Below are 19,533 nucleotides of genomic sequence, written 5' to 3'. Positions count from 1 at the left end.
TAAGCATAAGTATTTTATAATTTTTCTACCGTATGCAGATATTTATTGGAGGTACGTAGCCGTCATATTGGATGTTGACGTGTAATCCAAGATTTTAAATATTTAAATATGTTTATCTAACCAATGGATTTAACAGATAAATAATAAATTCTGTTGTCATGTTCAGGTAATTTATTTATTTACAAATAACGTATTTATTAAAATAAATATTTCATATAGAAATAATTATTAGCTATTTAATTATACTTAAATTAGCAAAGATTGGGAAAAAAATCTTTTTTTGTCAATAAAATTAGAATTAAAAAAATTGCATTTATTATTTTTAAAAATTTTTACATGTGCAATTTTTTTTAATAAATTTTTCAACAAGAAAAATTGTTACCTTGATTTATACTAAACTTGACTATATTTTTAGAATTAAAAAACAATGAGTTGGTTCGATGCCTCAGGATTCGCCAATTTGGCAAAGTCTGCATTAAAAGAAGCCCAGAAGACAATCGACAAAGCTTTGGACATAAAAGAAGAAGATCAACAGCAGCAAAAAGTTCCCGAGTCACCGGTGATTGACGACTCTAATTTTTTTGCTGCCTGGGGCATTAAGAACGAGAGCAGTGTCCAGCAGACTAGCAGTCTCAAGCAGGACTCGAGCATATGGGGTAGTTTCACGGGGTCCTTTTTCGAGCCACCAAAAACAAACGACAATAGCAAAAGCTCCAGGTCACTCCGCGAAGTCAGTGATCAAAGCTTAGACACTTGTTTAGTGACATCCTCAGTGTCTTTGCCGGACAAATTAGCAAGTGTCCAAAATAAAGCACGCTCTAGCTCGCAGTCTATTGATCTCGACGCGGAGTCTACGGAAGATGACACGGACAAAACGACCCACAAAAAAGACAGCAAGGACTTTTCAACCTCGGACTCTACTTCGAAAACAGACTCCGAGATAGAGTCTCCTAAAAGCACTGGCGAGAAACAGGTGTACAGTCGCCATCTGGCGAACAGAGTTTCGCTGTTGTCTTCTGAGAGCGATAAAAAAAGCTCAGAGAGCGTGGAGATCCTTGGATCCAGGTCTGCTACGAACACTGACTGTACGACGACACCGGACTCGGAAATAGTTTCAACAAGCGACTCCCCCAGTCCTAGTCGCTCGACTTTGGACTTGCAGAGGAATTCAGAGTCAGTGGAGATCTTACCAGACAGCTTGGTGACCAGTCCTAGCTCTGTGGAGGTACTCGAGGACCCTTCCAAGGCGGAGAGTCCATTTTTATCCCCAATGGGTTACAATAAATCACCAGATGCTGCCACGACGTCTTTTGAGCCAGAATCGGAGTCGCTGCAATACTCTTCGTCAGACATTTCGCCTTACGCCTCGCCGATGGAGGAGTCCAAGAGTTTAAGGCTGGAAGACACTGAAGAGCTGACTCCAATTAGCCAACTTCAATCTTTCCCGGTTGGATTTTTGGAGAAATCCAGTTCAGTTGCTTTGGAAAATTGTCAGACTATTGATGAGTCTGATGAAATAAGCCAAGCAGAAGACTCCTATACTTCGGCTTCAGAGAGCACCTTGATGACGATAATGGAGACTTTTCACCAGCAATTAGACCAAACTAAACGGCTACATGATAGCTCAGAGTCTGCCAAATCTACTTGTATTACTTCGGCCAGCAGTCAGCTAGAGTCGAGTTTAGACTCGTTGAAAGATATTAAGCAGAGTCTCCATTTACCCTTGGAGCCGATCACAACCCAGCCGATACGCAAAGTTGAGAGTCTGGCGGAAAAAATGGACATTGACTTGGTGAAGAGTGCGACGATAGAACCTCTCAGTTCGGATGCTGATAAATTGAAGAGCCAGCTTTTACAGGAGTTTGGAGCTCCTGATCAACTCGGTCTGACGGATTCTAGTTGTGAAGGAACTTTGGTAGATACTAGCTCTGATGAAAATTCAATGATCAAGACGAATAAAGAGGTCAATTCTGAAGAAGAGGGGTCACTGACGTCTAGCTCGTATGTTAAGAATATGCTCGCGGATGCTATGGTGGAGAAACATGAAATACTCGCGGATTTAGAGCGACATGATATTTCGCATCGAGAACATTCACCTATTTCTTCGGAAAGGTAATTTTTTTTTTTTTTTTAATTTATATTTGTAGTATAAAAAAAAAAATCTTTTTTTTTTAGTCGCTCGGATTTAGTTAAAATAGGATCAGATCAAGCGAGTGGTCATACGAGTGGTGATGAATTAGAAACTACAACTTCTAGTGATATTGAAATTATTTCCAGGTACAGGTAATTCTTATATTTTTTTTAAATTTATTTAGTTTTTAATTATTTAAGATTTAAATTTTTATAAAAAATCAATTCCAACAAAAAAATGCTTCTAAAAATTTTTTTTAAATTTTTCATAAAAATTTTATTGCTATAAAATTAAAATGTCTGTAAAATTCACTGTCATTAAAATAATTTAATTGTATTTCAGTCCAAATGGCGATTCCAGTTCAACGCAATCGCGACAAAGTCCAGCGAATCTCCACTCCTGCAAAAGCGGAGATCTTTTAACAAAAACATTGAAGACCAGAGGTCACAGTCGTGAGCTCAGTGAAATCAGTATTGGATCTGACGACGGTATTAACGAAATAGACAAACTGAGAAAACGTATTCAAGAATTAGTAGAGATATTAGAAGTAAGAGAGTCAAAATTAATCGATGTAAGCCGAATGAATATGGATTTACACGAGCAAAATAACCATTTGAAACTGCAAGTAGATAATTGGGAGAAGCGAGCGCAGCAGAATCAAGATGTGAATTTAATAGCCGATGAGTATACGCAACGCATGTCAGTATTGGAGAAAAAGTTTCAGCAGACTATCAGAGAGCGTGATTTGCTAAAAGACCAGGTTGAGAGTCTGAAGAAAGAATTATCAGACCAGTCTTCTTCGCTGAATGCTGAGAAAGACGAGATTATAAAACAGCTGAGAGAGGAGGGAGAGAAGCTGAGTAAACAGCAGTTACAGCACTCGAATATTATTAAAAAATTGCGAGCCAAAGAAAAGGAAACAGAAGCTACTTTGAAGAGCCAGAAGGAACAGTTGGAAGAGCAGAGCTCGGAATTAGACCGGCTTAAAAGGTCGCTTAATGCCAAGGAGGAGGTGGAGAGGAGTCAAATAGAGGCTGTTCACACGCTTACTGCCAAAGTTAAGAAACAGGAGAAAGAAATTTTGTCGCTGCAAGAGAAGTTGGATAATACGACGCATAAGATGAATGCTTACAAAATGAGTCTCGACGCGGCAAAAGTTGAATTGGCTGAAACTAAATTGAATTTCAATGCCGCTGAGGAAGAGTTGAAGCAAATATTCGAGAGCGCTGGGGAGTCGTGTCGGCTGTCGGCTCAGGTTCAAGATTTGAAAGTTAAATTACGTCAAGAGGAAGAAAGCCATGTTAAGAAAATCGAGGGATTGAAACAGGAGAACAACGACCTGTTGAAGCGTCTCGAGGCAGCTGAAGCGAGGAGCGAAGAGCTTTCAGAATCGGTTTCGATTGCCACAAAACCTCTTCTTCGACAGCTTGAACAACTCCAAGCGAATCTGACGTATAAATCTAATAGCTTCATGAAACAAGAGAAGATACTGTCAGACACAATTGATGAATTGCAAACAAAGTTAGACAATATGGTTGCGGCTGATCGATCACACGTCGAGGAAAATATTAATTTCAAGTCGAGAATAGCCTTGCTAGAGTCTCAGATAAAACGATCTGAAGCTGAGAAGCTCAAAGTGGAGGAATTGTGCGAGCAATCAAAATTAGAAAATAGCAAACTTGTTGGGGAAATAGAAAAATTAATGCTGAAGATTAAAAATATTGAAAAGTCTCATGGTGAAGAGGTGAAAGAATTTAAACGGGAGATTGAGTCGCTGAAAGATAAACTGTCGATGGAGAAGGCTGTCAGTGATGCTGAAAAAAGAAAAACTAGCAATGTATTGGAGCACCAGCAGAGCACGGGTGAAGAATCACGCGTCAGTCCGACTTCTAGTGTCAGAAGAGACTCGATCAGCAGTACTAACAGCGTCTGGTTGGCTGTGAGTTTAATTTTATTCTCAAATATCAAGATTTAATCGGCATTTAATTAAACGGCTATTGTAAATGTTTTATCGAGTTTATTTATCTATTTTAGTTCAATGATTCGATATTCGATACAAGCTCTGGACGGTTTCCAAATGTTTACGATGGGCTGAGAATTAGTACAAACACAACATCGACCATTGAAACTTTGCAGGCACAGTTGAAAGCTCGGGAAGGTATGTAAACCGGGGTAGTTAATTATTTACAGAGTATTGATTGTACTACTTTGGCAAATTGTGTTATTGTTATTACAGGTGAAATACAAACACTGCAATGGGAAATGTCACGGAAAAATAATGAACGCGATGCGCTAAATATGGAACTATCCAATTTGTCGATGAAAGTTGAGGAATTGTCTGCTAAATTGGTCCAAGTTGAGGCGCTCAATGCTAATCTTAGTGAAATACAAACTAGGTACGACGCTTTGCTTCAGATGTACGGAGAAAAAGTTGAAGAGACTCAGGAACTTCAGTTGGATCTTGAGGACGTTAAAGAGATGTATAAAAGCCAAATTGATCAGCTTTTGAGAAAAGAGTCTTAGGCTCTTATTTTAATTATTATTATTATTATTATTATTGACATTCCACATTAATTATCGTGGTTAGAGTGCAATATGCCGTCGCAGGTCGGCTGCAAGTATTCAAGGATTTTTAATATTTTAAATGTGTGTTATTATTTCAGATGCATTTTTTTTTTAATTATTATTTAATATTTAAGCTGGTAAGCATTTTTGGAGACTGAAAAATATGAAAATATTGGCTAAGATTAGGAGGTCAGTCTTACATAAATTAGATTTGTAAATATATATGTTTCTAAATACTAACAACTTATTATGATTACTCTATAACTATAATTAATTCATTGTTAATATTATTATTATTATTGATTATTAATATTAATAGAAAAATTAGGAATGTATATATGGTGATAATCAAGTCATGTAAATTTTAGATAATTTTATTCATTATAGTTCGAGCGATTCATCAAATAATTTTTTTTTTTTTTCTTAGATAGAATTAATTAATTAATTGCGATAGATTTTTATTGTGACAGGTACTTCATTGAATAAAACACAAGCAAATAAATAATTGAATTAAATTTTTATTATTTTTAAATCATCAAAATTTCATAATATAATTTTGAATTTACATAATTTTTGTAAGGCTTCTCATTAAACAGCTCAACAGGTACCAAATATAAGAAACAGTCTGAATAAATTAATAATAATTTTTATCTTAATTACTATAACAAAATATTTCGATTTATTAAAATTTAACTATTTGTTTTTTTTTTTTTTTTTTTTTCTAAAAATAGGGACGACGCGGTCATTGAAATTATTATGAAATTTAGACACTAGTGATTCATACTTATATCCAAATATGTTAAAAAAAAAAATAACTCGAGAATTTATTTCTTAATTAAATTAAATTAAATAATTATTGACGTCGAATTGAAATTTTTTTTTTTTTTATTAAAAATTTTTGAGAGTCTAAAGAAAATTTTTAAAGTCAAAAATAGTGAATACAAGTTTGTTTAAATAATAAGCGCGAAATCGATAAATATAAATTGTTGAACAATATATATTAATACCTGGATATTACTCGATAAAGAGTTACCGATCCGTACTGATAATAATAATAAAACCGACAAATATTAAGTCTGCGCGAATACATCCAGTAAATGATTATTAAATTTATTCTTGACGATCAACAAGACATGATCTGGGTGTAATTATTATTGACGGGTATGGATTTATTGATATTAGAAGTGTATTATTTTTTTAAAAAGCTGCCAACAATTTATAATATTCGCGCGTTATTTAATATACGGTGTGTGAGGATGTTGATCGACCGCTCTTATTATGTTTGTTTTAATATTTAGCTTTCATCATTACTGATGTGCAGCCTCAGAGCACATCTGGCCAATCGTAATCGGTATTTTATGCCGCTACGAAATAGTAGAACGGCTTTAATAGGTACAACACGGGAGTACCATTATTAATTGAGAGTCAAACCCAACGACGCGGTTGCGTCGGCACCCGCGCGTTCACACCCACGGAGTCCAACCCTCGTACAGTAGGGCCAAATTCTCGAAATTTTGTGCCTCACGGATTACATACTCCACTTGCTCAGCCGTCGTATATTTGCGAGATGGATTCGGATCTCGGCCCTCTAATTTCATTCGTACTCGTCGCCAGACATTTAATGCGTACACGTTTCTTTCTTGTACAGCTAAAAAAAATTGCAATTCTAATAAAAGAAATTATAAATAAACATTTTTAAAAAATTTTGGTAATTATTTACAAGTGGGATCAAACGTATTTTTGACCATATCTAGGTGAAAAATTAACATTTTTTAATTTTTTTTTATTCTGCTTATTTTTATGGCGGATTTATGGTGGTGGTATAGAAAATTAGAATAAAAAATTAATACTCCGATAGCTTATTTGCCTTCAAAAGTTGGAAAAAATTTTGGCTATATGTTTTTGGATAAAATTTCTATATTATCTTTTTTTGATATATATATATATATATATATATATATATTTTTTTTTTTTTTTAAAGTACATAAAAAAAAACAAAAAATCATTGAATATCACAACTTTTTTTTTTAATTTATAAATTTTTCAAAAATTTGTAAAAATTTTTTAAATTGTGCTAATCAACTTTTTTTTTTAAATTGTTTATTTTTTATCTATTTAAAAAAAAAAAAAAAATATATATATATATATATATATATATATATATATATATATATATATATATATATATATATATATCAAAATTAAAAAAAAAAATTTGTTTTAAATTACAAATGATAAAAATAAAAAAAAAATGTATTACCTTTGCCTGTAGTTGGATCCCTAGCCAACGGAGCTCCTTTTCTTGGACTGCTACAAACACTGGTGTCTTGTTTCATCAATTTAATTTTCTTCTTTATCGCAATATTTTCATCAATCTTCGGCTTGACACTGTTAGATTCATTGGCAAACTCCAAAAGATCATCATAAACACTCGAGACTTTTCCCGAGAGAGTAACCAATTGTCCTTCAGCCTCAATAACCCTCAAAGGCTCGAGATTATCCGCCTCCAAGTCTTTAATCATCACGGAAATACCCTCAATAAAAATCCTATACTCCGACAGAAATTCATCAAGTCCAGATTTGTTCTCCTGCTTCAGCATAGTTTTCAGCAGGCCCCTAACATCAGTCATCAGCCGATGGTGTTCCGAAAGGAGTCCTTGGATATCCGCAATCCTCTCTCTCAGATGAAGATGCGTTAATGCGTGTAACTCTTGTTTCTTCTTCAGCGCCAATTGATTTTCCAAAATAGCATCAGACGTTATTTTCTCAGCACGTCTCAGCCAATTATTATCAATATTATTTTCCATTTGCAGCAACTCCACCAGATTTTCTTCGATGGTAGAAATACTGACGGCTAAATTTGCGCGCAGCACGCAGCTTTCTTCCCACTGTTTTATTAATTTCACGAAATTCGCGTCGTGTGTAACACTTTCAGATGTTTTAGTTCTCAGCGCTTCATAGTGCAAGATAGAATTGCAGGTTGTAGTTATAATAAGAGCCAGGTTTTGTTGACGAGTGAGTTTTTCATTAGAAGACTGTACGGCGTTATCAAAAGCAGCCATAACTTCAGCCAAAGCTGGATTAGCTCCAGCTGCCCACTTCAATCTCTGATCAGCGCTGGCGACAAGATTTTGCTGGTGATCTCTGGCTTCACAAACGCGCGCCTGCAAAGCTGACAAAGCCGTCGCAGTTTTCCTGAGCTCTAACATAAAAGACGGACGATTCAAGGGACTGATTGCATTCATGTTGGTGCGAGTCAGCAGCAAGCTGTCTTCGTGGATCCAGTGATGCGCTGTAAATTGAATCTGGAGCCTTTGAAGCGTTCCACGTGTTATCTCAACATTCTGCTGCGCTACTCTCGAGCACTGTTTTCTCCGCCAAATACTCTCCAAAGAACTTATCAGCGAGCCGGCTTGTCCGTAGAGCGTCCCAGAAATTGCGCCGTTCTTCAAACTCATATCAACGACCTTTCTGCACAACTCGTCGATGGAAACTTTGCTTTCCGCACCAATGTCCCGCTGCTCTATCTCTCTAGTAACATTCAGCCCCATTCTCTGCAACAGAAGACAAATCGCGATGGCCAGCGTCTGAGAAATAACTCCCAAAAGCTGCCGCGAAACAAAATCGGCAGTGAAAATTTTAACCGGTTTATTCAGTCGATCATCGTCGTAAACATTTGAGCTACCATCACCTCCTTTAAAAGCATTTGCAATCTCACAGCACATTGAAAAGAATTCATGGATAGTACTTATTCTCTTTATCAAGAAAATATCATCCAAAACACGGCGAGCGGCTTCGTGAAATATCGGAACTGCAATTTCTTTAGCTTCTCTTATTTGATCTATTTTCTTCCAGCATGTAGGAATCTCCAGACTCTCCAATGTCGCAACCAGTGTGTTTCCTTCTACTTGGAGCTTCTCAAACAACCCGTTGAATCCCATTAGCAGCATTTGACCGGGTGTAAGTGACTCGGAATCTTGATTAGCTTCAACAGAACGCGACAACAAAGCTTCAAATCTTAATCTTATATTAGAAACAATATTTTGTACAACAGTTTGTGGTCCTTCCATATCCATAAGAGTGCAACGTAAATGTATCTCTAACTGTGCTAATATTTCACCAAGAGGTTGTCCAGCAGAACTGATAATATCTTCTATTTCGTTAATCGTCACCATGACACTTGGTTCTTCAGTGATGATAGTCTTCAATGTCTCAGGCAGAATAATCATGTGGAAATTATAGTTAAGCTCTTGAAGTCCCTTGTAGATCGCGTCAGCACTCTTGAGACACTCTAGAGTCCGCTTGATCAGAAGATTATCTTTGGATTTATCATCAGAATCATTAGCTACAGTTGCTCGTAAATCTATTGGTATGAGACTTGTTAACTCGACAATCAAGGAAGACATAAAACGCATTTCATCCAGAAACCATTCACCTTCTCTTAACGTTAAATCTACCAAGCATTCACCAGCACACTTGGCAGCACCTTCCATCATCAGGTACCTTTTATTTAAAGCACATAGCGCGGTAATATTTACCGACTCCAGGGCTTTGTCAGCCAACTTGTCTCTCTTCAATAATCCATTTATTTGTGAGATAGTATCCGTATAAATTTGGTCAATCCTGACTTGTGCGCCAGGCAATCCTTCATTTGCTACCATACGTTCGTAATTTTTAGTGTATCGTTCCTTAACTTCGCTCATTATCACTTGAATTTGATAAGCAAACGCCATTATTTTTTGGACACGTGAATCATTAACTCCAGCAGACTGATAAGCCAAGTCAAACTGGGTCATGACTTCATTGCAGACTTCAGTAGTTCTTGTGGTCAACAATTTACCAGCCAGCGAGTGATAAGTAACTGTGCGGTGTTGGGCAAGTATGCTCAGAGGATAAAGACTGCAAATAGCTGAATATTGGCTCAGAAGATCCAAACAGGTACGAATCAACAGTGATTCTTGAGTCGCTAGCTGGGTCAATTCAGTTTCTGATTGCTCGCACTGGACAATCATCTGGCTCTGGCCAGCGTTTTGCAGAAACTCTTTAACCAGATCAAAAATCATGTGATCATCACGAGTTATCGAAGGTGTTCCGTACTCCGCGAGCCATCGGGATAATTGAGGACCTCTGACAGTCGCTAGAGCAATATTGTGCATACTTATCTGCTTTTCACACTCCTCCATCTTCTCTTTTAATCCCAGCTGAGCTTTTTCGTAAGTGTCTTTCGCTCTCTTGATGTCGTTGTATCGATTGACAACCGAGTAGAGAGTGTGATTACGCCCGATGGCTTGAGCTTCTTTAACAAGACTTAATTGTTGATGACGGTCTTGCAGAAGATCCTGACACTGACGCAGCGAATCGTTAGTCTCCAGCCACTCCGCTAAGTGACAAGAGAGAATTGGAAGCGCTCTAATCATCAAGTCACGGTTTATCTGCCACTCACAACGCATTTCAACGATCCTCACGTTGAACATCGCACGAGTGAGCTCTTTTTCTAGCTCCTTTTTGCCGAGTCCCGCAGACTTGGCTCGCGCTTGACAAACTCCGTAACTTGCAAGGCTGTGTTCGGCTCCAGCACGCCAATCTACCAGAGGATCGTAGACAAAAGCTTCTAACAATGTCAGGAGAGTCTCTCTTCCTCGGCGCATTACTCTCAGGGTCTGCTCGCAAGCCAGCCGAAATATTCCTTCAACACCTGTTACTCCGAGCGCTGTCTTGATGTTTGGAGTCATTCTGAAAGGAACTTTTTCCGGAACTCTTAAAGTCTTACCTTTTTCAAAGCAAACGTTGTAATCAATATGAACAACTTCACCGGTGTTTAAATCCACCAAAACATTATCCAAATGTCGATCACCTAGGCCAATTATGTAGCCAATAATTGACATCACTGCAACGGAGTAAGAATAACTTTTTGTTGCTTGCCACCAGTTTCCAGCGTTGATGCTGTTGCACCAAATTTCTTTGGCTAGCAAATCTTTAGGTGTTTCTGCCATCAATTCAGATAAAACTTGTTTGAGAATAGGAAGCGGCCATTCTTTTCTATTTTCCAGTGGAATTCCGTGCTCCTTTAACAGCGGAGCTAATTTGTTGTAAAATAATTCTGAAGGTCTCATAACAGCCGTTGAATTTCCAGCAGTACCGCGGCTTCCAGCCATTGTACTTTCTCGCTGTTGCCACCTCTTGTAGAGCGCAAAAAGCGGTGTAACACCATCTACCCACTGAATCAACCCAGATCTTGGCCCTAGGGGAATTACCGAGTAGTGTCGAGCTCGGTAAACTTTTCTTGTGTCATTGTTCTTTGACATCATTGTATTGCAGATACTGAGGAACTGCATGATACGCTCGTCCAAGTGAAGATCTTCTAGACCTTTGAATAAATATGTATATACATGACCATCCGATCCGTGGAACATTAATTTTTTAGGTTTTGTTTTAGTTGGAAGAATTTGAACAATGTTGTCTACGGATCTTATGGTCACTATTTTTTTATCACGATCTGTCGCAAATACTCCAGGCATTGCGATGCATGTGTCTTTCATATTAGCGAGTATAGGACTTATATCTGCCATTTTTAAAGTATGGTTTCCTCTTTTGTTGACTTTCTGAGCTAATTTAGCTTCTAATTGTTTCAGTGAAGTTGATGACAACTGCGGTTTGCCAGGATTTTTTGGATTTTTCAATCTTCGTACGACTTCTTCAATGCAAGGTGAAAATTTATCTTGGAACAATTTTTCATGAGGTGTTTCAGCAGGAACAGAAGTTATGGCTAAAAGATTTTCCAGGACAAATATAATTGGCTTGATAATAATTCTATGCTTTTCAGCAATTAATTTTTCTTTTTCTTCATTAGACAACCAAACATTGTCCTGGACTTTTTGCACTTCAACTTCTAAATGTTCAAACTTTTTAGAAAATTCACTGTGATGTTGACAAAAAGTTGCCAGCCATAATTCATCCCACAGCAGTGTTATCCTGCGTAATTCTTTAACAAGAATTTTCACATGATTTACAGAGTCGTTATTGCCATTAGAGAGACAGTCAGCCAACTGAGCGAAGCAGGCGTCCATAAAAGTCCTGTTTTCATAATTAGAGTCAGTAGTTTCAACTACTGTTGATGATAAAGCAATTGCTTCACCATCGTCTTCATCAAAGTCAAAACCATTTGGTGAATATTCGTATCTGGTTGGAAGCTCTTCGAAATCTTTCGGGTGCTCGGTAACTGCTCCGACGACAGTAGGAAAGGTAATCAAATGAGGACTGTTCTCAGCAACGCGACACAGTAACTCTGAAACTCGCGTACGAACGTAAGATTCCGGGTGACTTAGCCTGGAAAACAACTGGGGAATTATTTCTTTCCAAGGCCCGGTGGGTGTAGTAGACAGTCCAGTTTCCAAGACATCTTGAAGCTCCAAAGCGTGCTTTACAATAAGCCTCAAAAGCCGTAACGTAGCAGTAATAGTCGCGCAATCATTTGACTCATTATTAGTCAGCTCCAAAAACTTGAAGTAAGCATTTGCAGCAAGTTCGTAATACGAATAAATTCTCTTTTGAGCTTGCCGCCATATGTCGACAAGCAAGCCCAAGTGTTGATTAGAAGATTGCACCAGCGCCGGCACTTGACGCAATTGATTTTCTATCATATCGGAAGTTTTTACATCATTTGTCTCAATATCACCTTCATCTTCAGGAATGCTCTTAGTTTGACTCAATATCGACAAGATAGCGTTAGAGTCTGCTTCTGTGATGTCTTCTGGAAGAAGAGCACGGATATTACTTACATCTACCTCTGTTAATTGTCCAGATTGGGAATTATCGACTATTTTACGTCCCCACTTGTAACACCAGCCAGCGAAATTCGCCCAAACACCCGGGAAATCCGGACATTGATTCACTCCTAATTGCATTAGCTTTCCAATTACCATATCTGAATGCGGAATGAGCTCTGTAGTTTGCCCAAATAATTTGTCCATTAACCCGTCGTTATGCAAAGCTTCGAATTGAAGTAGTTGATTCAATTGACCGTTGTTAGTGACATTTATTTCTTGCTGTTGGATCCACTTGCCCAAAGTAAGCATCAATTTAGTCCCTGTTTCTCTCAACTCATTAATTTCGTCTCCGTCATTGATAATTGCTCGTGATATTCCTAAAGCCGTGACACTGCAAACCTTAACCGCGTCTTCAATGGAATCCATCGTGTACAACAATTTAGACATTTCTTTGAATGCCCGCATATTATTTTTACTCCAAGTGATATTTATCGGTTGCTCCAGGATAGTTGCTGTTATATCAGCAAATTTATAATCAAATTCTCCGAGAAGTTGTTCATTAGCAAAGTACTTTTCAATTTGCCGTTTAGCTAATTTAAAATTACCCTCTTTGCGCGCATTCTTTGCTAAATCTAATCTCAAACTCGCAACTTGCTCACCAGTCGATAAATTATCTGGTGTTTTAGCCAAGTATTCAGACCACCAAAGTATTTGTGTCATTGTATTGGATCCCAAATTTTTAATTTTAGTAACACGCGAAAGATCAAACATGTCGACTTTTTTATGATCAAGAAGATTAGCTAGACTGCAGGCAGAATATTGCAGAAGAATAGAATCAGTCAAATACTCAGACGGCATATTACGTAGACCTTCTTCAATTATTTTAGCCGCAACTTTCTTGCAATACTCGACATTTTTACGGAACCCATCACTGCTATCACCAGCGTGTAATTTCAGAGCGACATTTGTTAAAGTATTTGAACACTCTGCGATAGTTTTAGAGCAGCTCCAGTTGGTAGTAGCTTTTTCATCCAAAAGAGTCCAGTCTGACAGTTCTTCAAGCGTTGAAACTTTTCCCAATTCAAAGTCTTTCAAGCACGTAGCCTGCTTCGAATTTGAATGAGTCTGCATTTGTCTCTTTAAAATTTCATTGCTTTCTTTTTTAAGAATCTCAGCCTCTGAAATCTTCCACGCTTCTAATTGTTCCCAATCTCCAACTGCAGAGTAACATCTGGCAAGCCGCTGCATCACAAACACCGCAACCTGAGTATCTCCATCAGTTTTAGTCGCTTCAGTTGTTGGTTCAGAATCTTCTTTTATCGAAGGATGTTCTTTTAAAATAACTTTGTAGCTTTCTGCTGCACTTTCGTATCTCCCAGCAGCTTCTTCCATCGCAGCTTTAAGCCACAAAAATTTTCTGTCGCACTCCTTGGTGTAAATATACAACCCTTGAAGAGCTTCTGCTTCTCCTAACATCACCAGAGCTTGAGCTGTGCAAAGAGTTGCTCTTTCAAACTCAGGTCCTTGCACCATCTCACTCTCACTCAAGTCCTCCAGCAATCGCTGCCCGTTTCGCAGTGCATTAGTAGCCAAGCCCGCGTGCAGAGACACAACACACAGAGCGAGACGTATGCGATTCAACCATTCTCTACAAGTCGATTTATTAGTATGGAAAAACGTTCTTACCGGTTTTGGAAGAGGCAGCAAGGACACAGCGCATCCTTCGGCTGCATTGTGAATCATTCTTTCCAGGTGTTCCAAAAACTCAACAAATAATCTCACCCTTGTATGCTCATGAAGCGAGTAATCTAATCCGTGTTTGTCATTTTTAGAAATTTCTGGCTTGCAAGAAATATCACGGGCAAGTGTCTTGAGAGCTCCTTCGATGGTGGTAAAAGTTTCTTGAGGTTTTCCCAATGCTGTGCGCAATTTATTCAAGACACAATGCTGCGCTGCTTCAATACCGCTCCAAAAGAACAAAAATGACTGGTTTGTCATTCCAAATTCGTACATTTTAGCGGTGGTGTTGTTTCGAGCTACCACTGGGCAGCACAAGGTAAATATTTCAGATAAACCCAAAGCGTCAAAGTTGTAGTCTTGAAGTAAAAAAGCCATGTAAGTTTTGAAGTGCTGAGATTGCATTTCTCCGTAACTGTTGCTAGGATTAGAACTAATACTGCTAGTACCACAGTGAGCTTCGTTGTGATGGCTTCGCATATGAAGTCTTTGGGCAATTACAAGAGATTCAATGGAATAATTGTCAATCGTTCGTTGTTTCTTGGTCTCAGATTGAAGAGATTGCCGATTGATTCTCGGTATGACGATGTTAATTGGTAAATTTATCAATAAATTTCCGTATTTACTTCTTACAGTTTTATCATAGGAGGTCAGATGCAAAATTACTAGATCAACAATCTGAATATAGACAGACTCTGGCCATATAACTTTCTTGTCGCTAATCAGGATCTCGAGATTATTGCAAATTGACAGTGATATTTTGTGATTAGTCGTTGTTCCGCAAGCCAGAAGACTTGAGACAACCATTTTACATTCTTCTGTTTGATTAAGAATCCCGAGGTATTTTTCAGCTTGGACAAATATCTCTTGAACCCAAGTTGATAGCAATAAGAATGTTTTTTCAGGTGTGTTTGTTTCAAAACATTTGACGATTAGATTTAAAATTGTTGACAAATGACCGCTTGTTGGTGAAGCTGTCGGTACATCTAGAGCCCCGGGGAACATGTCAATTGCGCGACAATTGGTGGATCCTGATATAAGATTTGAACTGGGAACAAAGTGATTGTACCTGGAACAGTGAGCGTACAATAAATATAAGATGCTGTACTGAAGAAGTGGATTGTTTTGGGATAAATTTGTATCGTATGGACACATTTTAACAGCCAGTAGCTCCAAAATGCTCGGTTTCAATGCCCACATGCCGATTATTGAGTTGCTGGCATTAGCCAAGTCTGACAGAGCACGAAGAATGAAGATAACTATTATTTCAGCGTCGTCAGCTTTGTAACTCATTTCACAGAGAGGGTTGTTGGTGACAAAGCCTTGGAAATTTTTGATGATCAATTTATAAGCAATCTCTAGATCACTGAGTATGTAACGATATGCTTCCTGTAGCAACGGAATATTTTTTAATCCCAGAAGACTGTGATAAACAGATAGACTAGCTTCTTGCAGAGCTATTGAATTTCTTAAGCGTAATTTAAGTAAAACAGATTCACTACCGAGAAGTTTATGAACTATTTCCAGCGGGAGATTCGCTGATACTTCTCTGATAACCTTTGAAATAATCTGCAGGGTAGAAATAATAGTATCATCTAGAAAAATATATACTTTGCTTAATTGAAGGTCAATAAACTCGTAAAGCAAATCGTGGTTATTTGTAATACGTGTCTGAATAAATCCCAGAAGATGATAAGCACACTCATTGGCAACAATTATCAATTCTTCTTTTTCACGCGACGCATCTTCTTTTTTGTTTTCTTTTTTTAATTCTAATGATTTTATTAACTTTATTAATATCTGCTCTTTGTCTTTGTCAAGAGAAGAATTAACACAACGATAAAAGGAATTTCTTCTTTCGTTTCTCTGATTGTAGTTCAAAGACTTGATAGCTTTTATTAAATTTTGTCTATTACTATAACCATCTTGATTAACATTTTTAATTAACGTATCAATATTTTTCTGGGATAACTTAATATCTTTTACATAATCAACTAAACTTTCAACATTATCACTGCAATTTTCGTTTTGTACGTCATTATTGTCTTCTCTATTTTCATCAACTTCAATAGCCTTTATTACAGTCCTCAACATTTTTAACAAACATTCAGTTAAAAAACTCCACTGAACCATTGGATTAATACTAGGATTAAGATTATCAGAAACACTTTTTACTACGGTGTTGAACACTGAAATCAGTGAAGATATTCTTAAAATACATTCTTTAGGTCCAGGTATAGGTTCGTCGCCTGGAGAACTTCTTCCAGAACTAGGTAGTGTCAATTCTCCATCGTAACTCTCCATGTCTTCGAGAAATTGGCTCAGCAATGTCAAAGTAAATTGCATATCAGAAATCCAAAATGTCTCGAGCTTCCTTAGACTGCGACTTGCATAAGCAATTACTTTTTTTGACTGAGTAAAGTCAATATGCCAACCAACTAAAATATCAACAGTGTCACGAAAGTAATTAGAAAATATTTCTGGACAGGATTCAATAACAATAAGTATGACGTCGACTGTCGCCATAAGTAAATCTGGTCTTTCAACATTTTCCAACGTTGCTTGTAGCCGAGAAATTATCGTCTGGAATCATAAATCATTTTTTTAAATTAATATTAATTATAGAAATTTTATTAAATATTTATTTTTTTTTTTTTTTTTAACTGTATATGTAATTGTATAATTATCAATTAAAGTCTCACAATTAAAGTAAATGATACAGTATTGACTGAGAAAATAAGCAGTTTTGTCTCTAATAATTATAAGTAATTATAATTATCTCTATGATGGGAAAATTAAATAATTACCACGGCAAAATCATTGAACTTTTCCATTCTATTATCCATCTTCAAAGTTTCTCCTAGTGATTTTAATAGCAAACATTTAATATCGTCTTTACGTTCAGTTGAGCACTGTCCAAAAATCCACTCCAAGTATCTGAAAATATCAATTTATTAAATTATAATTATGATACTGATTATTTAAAAAAGAATACGCGTGCTTAAAGGTAAAAGGGCGCATATTTTTTTTTTATTGCCAATCAAGTAGTAGACACATTCTACACTTACAATTGAAAAAAAAATTTTTTAAAGGTAAAAGGGCGTATGTCTTTAATTAAAATCAAAACTACAATTTTTTTATGCGTTCTTTTACCTTTAGGTAGTACTTTTCTTAAAGCTGAAAGGGCTTATGTCTTGAGACACGTCCTTTCAGCTTTAGGATACCAACTTTTTTTTTTTTTTCACAGGTTTTTACGTTTCAGACAATTTTAAAACGAATGGCAAAAAAAATTTTTTTATACGCCCTTTCACCTCAAATCCCTATTAACCCTTAGCTATAAGCCCTTTTACTTTTAAGTATGCGAATAATTTTTAACAACAAATAAAATAAATAAAATAAATTTGGAACCTTTTGAATTCACGATCAGCGATAAAACCAACGTAAGCTAAACATTTAATGACTTGTTTCTGGGACTCAGCATCTGGACTCAATCTCAAGGCATCATGAAGATATTCACACAGTGGCTCCAATTTGGTCCTAATATATCTGTGATTTTCAGGAATCATAAAGTTCTCCAGAACTTGTTTGGAAAGTGGTAAAAAATGGTCATCGCTTTCTCGACAGAGCCGTCGTAAAAGTTTAGTGATTCTTGATTCATCTGTGAAAACATTTGAATAAACAAAGTAAGTATCAATTATATAAACTAAACTATAAAATGAATATACGTATTGACTAAGAATAAATAACTACCGTTTAATCGTTTATCATCGTAGTATTTGTTCTGAGTATTATCATGATTTTTCAACGATTCTTGAAATTTTTGTCTAGACGTCGAGTGATAGCTTCCTCCTTCACTGTTTGACTCTCTATCAGTTTGGTTCTTCTTAAACGGCCTGCCTCGCTGTCCAGAACGAACCCGTTCACCGCTGTTATTTCCTCGCGCCATTTGAAATACATAACGAGTATTGCTGCCACCAGACCGCTGTTTTATGCGTATAAAACCGGGCAATTCTATAACTCGATCAGAATTTCGCGGACAAATTACCAAGGTGTCTTTCGGTACACCGGAATCGTTTGCCGAACTCGAATTAGTATCGCTCTCACCCTTGTTCAATTTACTAGTTTTTTTATCAACCTTGTCCGCCTTCTCTTCTCCAGGCTTGTTGCTCGTGGACTCTTCCCAAAGCTCAGAGCTTTTGGATCCCTGTAGCTTTGTGCTCGCGCTAGAGTTCTCACAGTTATTCATCACATTACTCTACAAGTGGTCTGCATGACCCACACTTGATAATAGTAATGCTTTTTAATCTCGTGCTGTCTAGAAAAAAAAAAGTTAACAATTAATAAGCACATTTTCATATAAAATTAATAAAAAATAGTAATTAAAAATAGTCTAGAATAATCCTAGTAAAAATCACTTTCAATGTTTTGGGATTTTCCCGCCCAATTAAAAGCCTGTATTATAAACAGACCCCAACGCACAACTGACTGTCAAAATAAATGAAAAATAACCAATCCAAAGAGAATAAATATGTGGGTGTTGTAAAAAAAAAAAAAAATCTAAAACCACAGTGCAGTATTGCATAAAATAAAACTAACAAAATAAAGATTGCAGTAAACCAAACAGTTGCGACTATTTTTACTCAATACGTAAATTAGGTTAACCTACGACACTCGAGCAGATGGAATGCAAGACCCACGTTTTCAAAAAAATTTTTTTCATACTTTTTTTTAATTTTAATTTTCACTGCCACACAATTAAATTATTTATTTTATAATAACACTAACAATTTTTTACTGACATGCAAAAAGCCATAAAGTAGATAAAAAAATATTTTTTCTTTTTAATATATTAACCTCAAGAATTTGTGTGTTGTTTAATAAAATATTTTTTTTTATTTTCAAGGTTTCACAATCAATGATATGAATATGAAAAAAAGGAAGCACAGCGACTTGCTCTCATATGTTGCCCGGTGAAAAACACAATGATGACTTTTTAATGTTCTTGGATTTGTATTGCCCTCTATGGATGAGATATGTACCATTAGCAAAGTGCAGATAAACACCAAAAGCAAAAGTAAAGTATATATAATATAATAGTAATGAGAGTGGTTAAGCTAAAACCAAAGATACAATATAATAATAATAAGTAATACACTTGTTATCTCACCTCTACTCATCACTCGAGCGATCAAACGTGTGCAATGATATTCTTGTGACGATCCACCGTACAATGTGTGATGTGTGTATGACTAATAAGTACTAAGTGTAAGTACAAGTACTTATAGGCAATAGAAGCAGCAAGCATGACTTAAATAAAATACAGCAACGTACTCT

General features: G+C 36.6%; 2 protein-coding genes across 4 annotated transcripts; one reads left to right on the top strand and one right to left on the bottom strand.

Moving 5' to 3' along the window:
• Window position 1: 1 nt before the first annotated feature.
• Window positions 2-4,785, top strand: Tmf (TATA element modulatory factor). 2 transcript variants are annotated; one of them, XM_074248761.1, is made up of 6 exons: window positions 2-166; window positions 416-2,112; window positions 2,176-2,283; window positions 2,474-4,070; window positions 4,166-4,289; window positions 4,368-4,785. In XM_074248761.1, the coding sequence occupies exons 2-6, from the start codon at window positions 428-430 to the stop codon at window positions 4,652-4,654; spliced, it is 3,801 nt and encodes a 1,266-aa protein (XP_074104862.1). In that variant the 5' UTR covers window positions 2-166; window positions 416-427; the 3' UTR covers window positions 4,655-4,785. The 2 variants fall into 2 exon arrangements, with proteins under 2 accessions (XP_074104862.1, XP_074104872.1); XM_074248771.1 differs by having other exon boundaries at window positions 5-166; window positions 2,176-2,277.
• A 607-nt stretch (window positions 4,786-5,392) lies between these two features.
• On the bottom strand, window positions 5,393-19,469 carry Nonc (serine/threonine-protein kinase Smg1). 2 transcript variants are annotated; one of them, XM_074248723.1, is made up of 6 exons: window positions 19,367-19,469; window positions 17,950-18,514; window positions 17,608-17,857; window positions 17,007-17,136; window positions 6,957-16,782; window positions 5,393-6,344 (listed from the first exon to the last, which is right to left on the bottom strand). In XM_074248723.1, the coding sequence occupies exons 2-6, from the start codon at window positions 18,443-18,445 to the stop codon at window positions 6,160-6,162; spliced, it is 10,887 nt and encodes a 3,628-aa protein (XP_074104824.1). In that variant the 5' UTR covers window positions 18,446-18,514; window positions 19,367-19,469; the 3' UTR covers window positions 5,393-6,159. The 2 variants fall into 2 exon arrangements, with proteins under 2 accessions (XP_074104824.1, XP_074104835.1); XM_074248734.1 differs by lacking the exon at window positions 19,367-19,469 and adding an exon at window positions 19,054-19,142.
• Window positions 19,470-19,533: the final 64 nt, after the last annotated feature.

The sequence above is a fragment of the Cotesia typhae genome, unplaced genomic scaffold, assembly GCF_013202065.1.
Source record: "Cotesia typhae breed Kobodo isofemale line unplaced genomic scaffold, CoteBio_Ctyphae contig_119, whole genome shotgun sequence".
Taxonomy (NCBI): Eukaryota; Metazoa; Arthropoda; class Insecta; order Hymenoptera; family Braconidae; genus Cotesia; species Cotesia typhae.
Note: the sequence above shows the minus strand (reverse complement) of the source record. Positions and strands in the feature narration are given on the sequence as shown.

Coding starts and splice junctions, on each gene's coding strand:
- Tmf (XM_074248761.1), top strand. CDS start 428: ATGAGTTGGTTCGATGCCTCAGGATTCGCCAATTTGGCAAAGTCTGCA. Junction 2,113..2,175: donor TCACCTATTTCTTCGGAAAG/GTAATTTTTTTT, acceptor TTTTTTTTTTAG/TCGCTCGGATTTAGTTAAAA. Junction 2,284..2,473: donor GAAATTATTTCCAGGTACAG/GTAATTCTTATA, acceptor ATTGTATTTCAG/TCCAAATGGCGATTCCAGTT.
- Nonc (XM_074248723.1), bottom strand. CDS start 18,445: ATGAATAACTGTGAGAACTCTAGCGCGAGCACAAAGCTACAGGGATCC. Junction 17,137..17,607: donor GCTGATCGTGAATTCAAAAG/GTTCCAAATTTA, acceptor TGATATTTTCAG/ATACTTGGAGTGGATTTTTG. Junction 6,345..6,956: donor GGATCCAACTACAGGCAAAG/GTAATACATTTT, acceptor AATTTTTTTTAG/CTGTACAAGAAAGAAACGTG.